Source organism: Nicotiana tabacum, chromosome 23 (assembly GCF_000715075.1).
Source record: "Nicotiana tabacum cultivar K326 chromosome 23, ASM71507v2, whole genome shotgun sequence".
In the NCBI taxonomy this organism is placed as follows: Eukaryota; Viridiplantae; Streptophyta; class Magnoliopsida; order Solanales; family Solanaceae; genus Nicotiana; species Nicotiana tabacum.
In genome coordinates, this window is record NC_134102.1 from 124,526,841 (window position 1) to 124,538,059 (window position 11,219).

The 11,219-nt window shown below is 36.2% G+C and overlaps 1 protein-coding gene across 1 annotated transcript; it reads right to left on the reverse strand.

The window, feature by feature from the left end:
• Positions 1-666: 666 nt before the first annotated feature.
• Positions 667-3,580, reverse strand: LOC107807449 (scarecrow-like protein 22). The gene is made up of 3 exons (XM_016631827.2): positions 3,452-3,580; positions 3,211-3,351; positions 667-3,134 (listed from the first exon to the last, which is right to left on the reverse strand). The coding sequence occupies exon 3, from the start codon at positions 3,132-3,134 to the stop codon at positions 990-992; it is 2,145 nt and encodes a 714-aa protein (XP_016487313.1). The 5' UTR covers positions 3,211-3,351; positions 3,452-3,580; the 3' UTR covers positions 667-989.
• Between the last annotated feature and the right edge of the window lie 7,639 nt (positions 3,581-11,219).

An 11,219-nucleotide genomic window follows, 5' to 3' on the forward strand; every position in this document is an offset into this window, starting at 1 on the left:
TCGAGGGTTTAAAACGCGTCACTAGGATCTAAGGCTTGTTAACTTATATATCCAGCATCCCTCTTGTATTTTGCCGACGTGGGACTCTATCTAATCTGGGTGTTACATCTAACTTGTCAGCAGAGTAGTACATAGAGCAGAGAAAACTTAAAGAAGACAGCAACCAACAGGAAATTTTAGCAGAACTAAGTTTTGATCTTTCAAGGGAGTATTATGCCAAACAGCCAAAAAGTTTAAATCAAAACAGAGTGAGGAAGAGGATCAAAAATAGGCACAAGAGCTGACAAACAGTAGTGTAACAAAAAAAAACTTGCGTTGACAGAGACATTATACAAGACGTACACATGCCGCTCTTTGAAGATACATATCCACTTCCCACTGTATTAAAACAGTGAACCAAACTTACAAAATTCCAATTAAGCCTTTTGGTCGGCAGGAAAAGACGACCTGAAGCTCGTGAAACTCTTGCTTATTAATAGCAGGAATAGGAATAGGAATGTAATTCCAATAAGAGTATCCATGTCCTAAGTTCAGAACATGCCTCCAATTTTGGTTCTTATCTAATATACCAATACATGTATCAAAAGTCGAATATATTACTCACTCATTTTAAGAGAAACTATTCACTTGGGAACTAACATGCTTGTAACCAGGAAGCTCAACACATTCAGAAAGAAAAGCAGGTCATTACTCATTACTATCCAGAAATTGTTAATAGTACTTAGCAATTGTATCAGAACATGGAAAAGATAGAAATTAATACACAGGGAAACTTGGGAAGATACAACACACTGATATTCAAACAGGGATAATAGTTAGGATTTGTTTAACGCGGAAGGCCTGCCTACAGTCAAAGACTACACATACGGAGAAAATGACATAGCAAATGTAAGCAGATTTTTTAACAGACATCAAATTGAAGAGTCAAAACCTCTAGTAAATGTTGCTGTTAAAAGAAAGAGTTGTCTGGCTTCATAAGATAAAGCTCCTCAGCACCTCCAAGACAAAGCTGACAAGAGTTCCCGCTGCTTCCAGCATAGCACAAGAGACGACTGGCGCTTCTCGACATGAAATCCTCCTACCTGAGTTCTCTTAACAAGGCATTCTGCCTGGATTTCAGTTAGATTACTAAACGCAACAGGTGAAAATCCTGCAGAAGCAAATAGGTTTCTCCATGGGGGAATTCGGTCAGGGGATCGGAGGCGCCCTAAGACCATGTTCTCAATGCTAGACTGGAAGAGAGACCTCTCAATTTTTTTCCCAACATCTGGTGTTAAATTAGCAGCATCAATACTGGCTAAAAGTATCTCATAATATTGGAGGGCGTGGAGGAGGTGATGCTTTAAGGGGAGTTCAGTACGTTCGCATCCACGTTCCAATGATACAACAACTTTTGGTGAAAGTTGCTTCATGCAGTGAAGCAGTGAAGGAAATGCAAATAGACAACTTGAAATAGACCATATGGGAAAATTAATAGCAATAGCCTCACACTCAGATGACCTCAAGGAGGATAAGGGATAAGTCTTAGGGTCAAAGGAATCCAAGTTAATAACTTCCAGCTCAAATCTGATTCCCACATCATTAGCAAACAGCGTTAAACTTTCGTGCATGATGCCAATCTCAACGGAGTGGTGGGTTGAAGGAGATACAAAGGCAGTAATCTTTAGAGAAGTTGCCTTTCTATTGCTGCTCGGGAGTTCTTGCATTAATGAGGACCATTGAGCACCACAGCCAATGTCAAAATCTATTATGTGAATTTGCTTGGCAGCCCCAAGAGCTTCAAGAATAGCTTGATTGGAGGTGAAATTCATGAACTGAATAAGTGGAGATACTTCAGAAAAAGCCTTATAAGCATCCATCTTAAGCACACAATCAAATGGGGTGGGAATTCTTGGTGGAAAAGATGTGGATGTACAAGGCAAAAGGAAAGGTAACTGCAGAGCCTCTTTGAAGTAAAAAGCAGCCCTCTTGAAGGGTTTGCCAATGGGAGAGAGCTGTTGATTGAGCCGCGCCAATATCATTTGCGCGTTTGAGAAATGTCCGGCCAGTAATAATTCAGAGGCCTGAAAAATCTGGTCATAAATGAACTGTTGTTCCTGCTGTTGATGACGAGGCACCACCAAATTACCATTACCACCACCACCAGCTGCCTCAAGCTTAGGTACAAATAATGGCGTTGGCTGAAACTGGTGAGGAGGCAGCAAATTGACTTGTTGCTGCATTTGTCCCAATGGTTGTTTCCTCAGCAATAAGTCACCACTGGGACTAAAGAACGGAACTTTAGGCAATAGAAAGCCTAAGCTTGAACCCAGGATACCCGAATTGTGGCGCTTGGGTGGCGGCTGTTCTTGATTCATGTTGTATGATGATGAGCCAAACAAGTTAACATAAGCGGAATTCTGGAACTGGGTTTGGTTTGCCACTATTTGTGGACAAGAAATTTGAGGCTTCTCTTCTGATTGTTGTTCTTGAAAGCTCAAAGCAGGGGGTAAACTCTTGGCCAAAAGATTGGCATTCAGATTTTCAAAGTTATTATTTGGTCTGTTGTTTGAGTCTATGACAGCATAACCAATTTTCTCAATGTTGGCATCTAAAGAAATATCTGAACTAGAAAAGGAAATATTATCAGTACAAGCAAAAGAACCTGCCACTGAAACTCCACCACCCAAATCAGCATTTGCATTTCCTCCTTGGAGTAATTGTTTCAAGCTGACTGATGGGTCCTCCATATCGCCGGAGATCCACCGAAAAATGGTCTGGTCGGAGCCGGCAAGTTCCGGCAACAAATTATCCAAATCCCCAAATCCAAGATTAAATTTTTCTGGCTCCAACCCAAATGAAAATGGCTGCAGCTCAGTCACCAACTCCTCTTTCCGGCCGTCAATTTTTCCAGCTCCGGCGCCGGGAACTCCATTATTTCCAGCATGTTGGCCACCATAAGAGCATGAGGAAGATGAAGCTGAAGGACTAGGACTTCTTGTATCCAACACTGAGACAGATTCATTTCTTGTAAAGGTTAAACCTTTATTGCAAATTGGTGCTTCTGTTGAAGAAGAAATTGAAGGTACATAACTTGAAACACCAAGTACTCCTTTTGCTACTGCTAGGTTGTTACTTTGAGGTATTACAATCATCTGAACATAGAAAAAAAATCAGCTAAACCCACTACAAAAATTAACAGTAAAAGAGGAAGATAATTTGGTTTCTTGCCTTTTTGATACTTGAATGATCTAATACCAAGATTTGAAGGGTTGTGACTTCTGCAATGGTTTTTCTTTCACATATAAACCAAACCCAAGAACAAAAAAAACAGCCATTTGCTCAAAAATATGAACTTGGTCTCCATTTCATCTGAAAAGAAAGAAAAAAATCAGCTCCAAACCACTATAACCAGAGAAAAAAAAAAAGAAAAAAAATTTAACATTAGAAGAAGATAATTTCATTTTCTTGCCTTTTACTTCTAGATCTGAAGGGTAGTAACTTCTTCAATAGCTTATCTTCCACAGAAAAACCAACCCCACAACCAGAAAAATACAGCAATTTTGCTAAAAAATATAAACTTGGTCCCCATTTTAGCAACGCCGGCTATAGCCAATAAAGCACATGCTTTAGCCCCAAAAAATTAGGGGCCCCACTCTTTATCAAGGTTATATGTTTATTTAAAAAAAAGTATTTTCAAGTTAAAAAATACTACTCCTACTTATTTTGATTACAAGGAAATATATCTCCTAATAATTGTTTGACAAAAAAAAAAAAATCTCTTTTTGTCTTCTCTAATAAAAAAAATTATATAGATTTTTTCACTTCCTATTTGGAATCCGCAATACTTAGTTTCTTTGTTTACCTTTCTCACCGTAAATGTATACGACTTTACTACTATAATATTTTTACTGTCTTCCTCCAAAAAGACCCACTTACAATATTATTCTGGAAAAGTTAATATTCTCTCTAGTTCACTTTAATTGATTTTTTTAGCTTTTTTTATATATATTAATAAATTTATTTTTTGGTATTAATTAATAATAAAATTAATCATATTAATCTTAATTTGCTCATTGAAAATATAACAAACGATTTCTAGATTTTTTACTCCAAAGACAACTTTGGAAATGAGAAGTTAATTCCTTCTTGATATCTGAAAAAATCAAATATTGTGGATTACAAAAAAAATGATAAAAAAATCACTTAAAGTGGACCGGATGGAATATGATTTTGTATTTTTTTGAATAACATACATTGCAAGGATTGCATTGAAGCACCAAGTAAGTATTTATTTTCAGATCAAGTTACATAATCATAAATTACGTGTCAGTTATATAACGTATAATAAATGCAATAAATAGCAGTAACATGCAGAAGCTGAATAAAAAAATCATTACGGGTAAAAATACATATTTAACCCATATCCCTTATATTATATCTCACATCTGAAAATTATTCACTTGCTCTCTCAATTACATTGTAGAGTCGTACTATTCTATTTCTGGCAGATCAATATTGTGTCTACATGGAAGAAGCGCTATCAACGTCAGTAAGATTTCTATTTTCTTTTACTTCTCAATTATTTTCGTTCAATTACTATTCTTTTCTTTTATGTTGCTTATATTTGGAAAATGAGTTAAATTGGTTGTTAGTGTCCCGAAATATAAATTAATTTTTTTGACCATCAAAATTATTTTTTGGATTAGACAATATAATTATTAAAATGATTAAATTTTCGTAATGCAAATTTCAACTTTTTAGTTCTGTAAATATTATTTACAGTAGGAAACTACAAAAAGTGTTTGCTAATAAAAGAATTCGCTAAAAATATTTAAAAATCGCAAAAAGTGTCATTAAATAAGCATCGTTAGTAAAACAAAGGAGTGAAATGGGAGGTTGGAGGGGGGAGGGAGGAAATCATTAGGCTCAAATTAAGAAATTATAACCTTTTTGTAGTTTCTAACTATGCATCGTGTCGATGTCTCAATATCCTTTTTAAATTTTTTCATTTCACGAGTATCTCAAGACCTACGCGTAACATGTTACTCCCTCCGGTCCATTTTAAGTAATTTTTTGGCGCTTTTCACACGTATTAAAGAATTCATCTTTTAACATTAATTAATAATAAAATTGATCATATTAATCTTAATTTGCTCATTCAAAATATAACAAAGTACTCATAGGCTCTTTACTCCAAAGTAACTTTGAAAAAAAAAGTTAATTCCTTCTTGATATTTGAAAAAATTAAATATTGTGGATCATAAAAATAAATGGGGAAAAAACATAATTAGGCAATATTCAAGAAAAATTTCAGAATCCTAGCAGGAATTAGTAATTAACAAACTAGCACCTAATTAATTACAGTCCTGACCAAAACATATAATGTTGGACCAAAAATTAAGTTTTCACATGTGTGAACATATTCTAATCAAACAAAGGACTGAAAATCAGTCCTATTAATTACTTAAAATTAGTCCTATTAATACTCATCTCTACCAAAACGTTTGATCAGATTATACAACCCATTTAATTACCTTCAACACATATCTCTCTTCTAATATTAATGTCACGCCCAAAAAGCATATATGTACGAATCATCCAAAGGAAAATAGCACTTATTTTAATTTTTTAGTTGCTATTTTCGTATATAGTAATAAAGATATAATTAGATTAATGAAATATTATAAGTATTTTATGGATATGTAAACTTAAAGTTATTTCCATAGTAAATGTGTTTGTTTCAATATCCTAATAGTATATTTATACACTTATATGTTATTGTTTGTACATAATGTACATCAAATATAAATTTAAAATATATCACATATGCGGGGTATATATTTCAAATGTCAAATATACTTAAACTATATATTGATCTCATCAAGTATATATAATTATACATTAAATATACATAATGCATATATTGAATATGTATATTTATTTATGTCACGACCCAAAATCCAACTAGTCATGATGGCACCTAACTCATCCCATTAGGTAAGCCAATTTCTAACTAACTAATTTCACTAATAATTATTAAAGTAATTTAAGTGAATAAAGATCCTGATCTTATACAATCCCCAAGAATTGATAGTACAAATCATGAGCTTCTAAAAATAGAGTATACAAAGCGAAAATGAATTAAATACATAGTCTGTTTGAATAATACATAAATATAGCTTTTATAAATCTAATGTTACCCTGAACAAGAGGCAGCTACAACAGGAACGCAGGTACATCTTTAATCCCGCAACCATCGAGCACAGCAACAATAACAGCCAACATCTGCACACAATGTGCCGAAGTGTAGTATCACTACAACCGACCCCATGTACTGAGTAAGTAACAACTCTAACCTTAGGTTGAAAGCAGTGACGAGCTTCTACCAAGGTCGGGGTCCAAAACCACTAGTCCACACCAGTCCATAACAACATAAAATAAATAATACCAGAAGAAACACATAGATAAAATACTCAGCCAAATCATGATTTCAAAAATAATAGTTCTTCCTTTCAAATACATCAGTGAAAACCCAAATCGATTGCCGAAATTACCAAAAATATGAATAAGTTTGAAAGCAATTAATTTTTCCAAAAACCTTTTCAATAATAAATAAAATATCTCATTTTCTTTCCCAGATAACCAGTGTAAAACAAATGCATCATTATGCCCATCTGTCAGTATGTGTGAGAAATCATGAATAATGTGATACCGTACAGCATGAGAAAACACATCTCTATGCATATATCCCATGTATGCATGTCAATGCAATGTATCTCAGAGATTGCACTCATGTACTCACACTCTCTCAGAGTACTCAATCTCATTTTCTCGCAATTCTCTCTTACTGTGCTCAGCACACTCAATCACTCAGCGCTATACAATACATGATGCGCCGTGCAGCCCGATCCCTGTTTATAGTCGACTGAGCTCACTGGGAGTGTGCAGACTCATGAGGGGCTCCTACAGACCAAGCGCTATAAGCACGGACAACTCACGTGCTGCACAGACAACTCACGTGTCATAACATAAATATCTGGATCCGCACGGCCAACTCACGTGCTGCACGGCCAACTCACGTGCAATAATAATATAAGGATCCGCACAGCTAACTCACGTGCTACACGGCCAACTCACGTGCAATAATAATATAATATATATAAAGCCAACATCGCTTGCTGCGGCGTGCAGTCCGATCCCAAAAATATCCTCACAATCATACATTCGGCCTCCCTCAGTCATCAATCTCTCTAGTCTCTCTTTCATTGGCTCACAATGTCATGAGAATAGCCAAAAATGGTGATATCATGTATCAATAAATAACAACAGAGACTGAGATATGATATGCAATGAAATGAATATGACTGAGTATGAATTTTCATTTTAAAATAAATATTTCACAATAATATGACCTATGTGGGTCCCAATAATACTGGCACATAACCTCAACATGATTATTTTTTTTAATATGCTTTTCAGCTCAATTTCTTTAACTCATAAAACCGCATAAAAATGCCAAGATTATTTAACTACAAAATTTCACAGAAATAATTATGTCCCAATTTCTATAGTGCACGCCCACACGCCCGTCACCTAACATGTGCATCACCTCCCAACAATTCATGAAATACATATATTCAGGGTTTATACCCTCAACTCCAAGATTACAAGAGTTACTTACCTCGAACAAGCCAAATCCAATGTCGAGAAAGCTAAGCAATGCTCCAGAAATTCTATTCTGAGCGTATCAACTTCCAAACGGCTCGAATCTAGTCCCAATTAATTTGATTCAGCTCACAAAAATTATAGGAATTAATTCCATATCAAAATACTAATATTTTTTAAAAAAAATCCGAAATTACGCCCCAAAAAATTTCCGTGGGGCCCACATCTCAGAATCCGATAAAACTCACAAAATCCGAACCCACATTCAACCACGAGTCCAACCATATCAAAATTAGTCAAATCCGACCACAACTCGGCCTTCAAATCCTCAATTAAAATTTATGAATATTTCTACTATTTTCAACCCAAAACATTAATTTGTTGATAAAAATAATAATAGATTAGTGTAATTTAACCAAAACCGAGTGAGAATCACTTACCTCAATCCATATGGTGAAAATCGCCTCAAAAATCGCTTCAATCCTATCTCCATAGCTCCAAATATGTTAAAATGGCCGAAACCTCGAAATATATCTTCTGTCCAGGCATTTACTCTTCGCGATCGCGAAGCACAAAATATTTCAGCCCCAAAATTGCTCTTCGCGATCGCGGAAAACTATTCGTGATCGCGAAGAACAAACTCCCCCAACTCTTCGAGACAACCTCTAGTATATTGGTCATAACGTTATGTACAAAACTCCAAATTACAAATGGTTAAACTTTCTGAATACTAGACACCAAGGGTTACAACTTGTATTTGTTTTGCATCTACCAATTCCTTATATATTTCTAGATATAAGCTTCCAAAGTCAACCATATGCAATAGAGATTTCCAAACTCTTCCCTGACAGCCTATAGTATATCCACCATAATATTTTTTATACAACTCCTAATAACAAATGGTTTATATTTATGAAAACTAGACATCAAGGGCTACAACTTTCATTTTTGGATCATCTCTAAATTCATTATAGATTGTGAGATATAAGCTTCCAAAGTCGGGTCAGTGCAACAGAGATTTTGTTCTATGCGATCGCGAAAGAGCTTCCGCGATTGCGATTCACAAAGTTCCAAACTGTTGTTTACTCTTCGCGAACGCGACCAAATGTTCGTGATCCCGATGCACACATCTGAAGGCAGAAACTAGCAACTGAAAATGGTCTAGAAATAGTACGAAACCACCCCGAAACTCACCCGAGCCTCTCGGGACCTCAACCAAATATACCAACAAGTCCTAAAACATCATACGAATTTAGTCGAAGCCTCGAATCACATCAAACAACGCTAAAACCATGAATTACACCCCAATTCAAGCCTAATGAACTTTGAAATTTCTAGTTTCTACAAACGACTCCGGAACCTACCAATTCACGTCCGATTGACCTCAAATTTTGCACACAAGTCATAAATGACGTAACGGAGGTATTCAAATTTTTAGAATCGAATTCTGACCCCGATATCAAAAAGTCAACTCCCGGTCAAAACTTCCCAAAAATTTAACTTTCGGCATTTCAAGCCTAATTTCACTACGGACCTCCAAAAAAAATTCCGGACACGCTCCTAAGTCCAAAATCACCATTCGGTGCTATTGGAATTATCAAAATTAAATTCCGAGGTCGTTTACACATAAGTCGATATCCGGTCACTATTTTAACTTAAGTTTTAAACCTTGAAACTAAGTGTTCTAATTCATTCCAAAACCTCACCGGACCTGAACCAATTGCCCCGACAAGTCACACAATAACTGTAAAGCCCAATTTGAGCGGTAAATGGGGAAACAGGGTTGTAATACTCAAAACGACCGGACGGGTCGTTACATTCTCCCCCACTTAAACATACGTTCGTCCTTGAACGTGCCAAGAGTTGTTTCCAAGACATCAAATTACTGTTCTATCTTACCACACACGTACCCGGGGTTGAACCCACGTCATCCTATTCCATATGAGCTTGACAACACAATACAACTGAAATCATTGATTTAACTTTAGCCCATAAACCTTGGAATTTAATTTTCAACCTTTAGAATTTCTTTCAAGACACAAATCTCACATTTACACACCGTATAAGTCCGAACAAGTTGCATCGAGCTATAACTATAATCACGGATATAATCAACCAACAGATTACACAACTCGCATGCTCGTAGCATCATTCCTGATCGCAGTGACTACTCCAAAACCAATCGCATACTAGTATTAAACCCATATCGAACCAAACCTCATCCCAAAACCTTCGTACACTGTTGATAATAAAAGAAACACGCGAAATTTAATGATTACTTACCAGATCAACAAGTCACGGAGCCCTCTCGTCCCAACTAGAACCATAATCCCTTACTGAGCCGAATTTCAATATTATACTCCCAAATATACCGAAATCAAACTTGATAGTACCCATTCTAGGTCCAATGACCTTATATTACTAAACACAACTGTTCCATAGACACGCCTCACCAATATAACTCAGAGCCACAACTCGTGCCATCTGTGCACTAATACGCAACAATTCAAATGTACCTAGTCATGGAAAATGACTCAAATGAGAGAACTGTCCCGCCAGATTAATAAGTACCTCCACAACGAAACACTGAAAATTCATCATACACTGTAGAACCATCACCAGATTCTAACACGAGGTTCATGTTATATACTCCGAGCCACCTTCCTCCGAATTAATAACGACGGAGAGGCAAATGATAAAAATACCACACAAAACCTGAAAGGACATAACCATTATGCTATCGATCATGCAATACCCAAATACTCATCACACTCAAAATTCGCTATAAAGCTCAAATAGAATCGCACCATATGTGCATATAACCAACGAATCACAGCTCCTCGTAACACAAAAAGAGTAACTCACATATCATTTGAGGGCACGAATAAGTTCAACATCAACCGAATGACACATCCCTAAATAATGGCAGTATGGAGCCAACCATTCCGGCTCGATGTAGAGTACACATCTTAATTGGGCCTACCTACGGACCCCAAAATCAACTCGGATTACCCACAAATAGATAAAAATCCCTCCGAAAATCCATAATGACTGAATCATAACATATTTTATCATCTGGCTAGCTCCGGCCATAACTTCACTGTCCATAACCATGAAACAATCTGCTCATCGGAACTCCCAATCCCCAAATCCATAAAACACGTGAATCACCATATTTGATTCCATCTCCACCGCCCGAATGCCTAACAACTCTCTCATACACGATCATCCCATGAGAAATACTTTAAAAGTTCTTCCGTGCCACTTAGCAAAATTTGAATATCAGCAGTTTATCAACCATGTGAGTACCGCAATACTAATAAAACATCTGTTAGTCAAAATAAAATATGCCTTCTGAAATACGCACCCTTCTCATACACCTAGTAGTAATCGTATTCATCTAGTCATTTGGAACCGCCCATGTTGTCTAAGAATTCATGACCATTCTGCCCAAATTTCGTTACCTTCCTTCAAGACTGAACTGCCACCTTGTACATGTAAATCTAACTTCCGCACAACACATACCATCTATCTTGCCATCATGTGAAAAGTACAAGAATCTCATTATCAAC

Excerpts from the sequence above, each read along its gene's own strand:
- LOC107807449 (XM_016631827.2), bottom strand. The coding sequence starts at position 3,134 with ATGATTGTAATACCTCAAAGTAACAACCTAGCAGTAGCAAAAGGAGTA.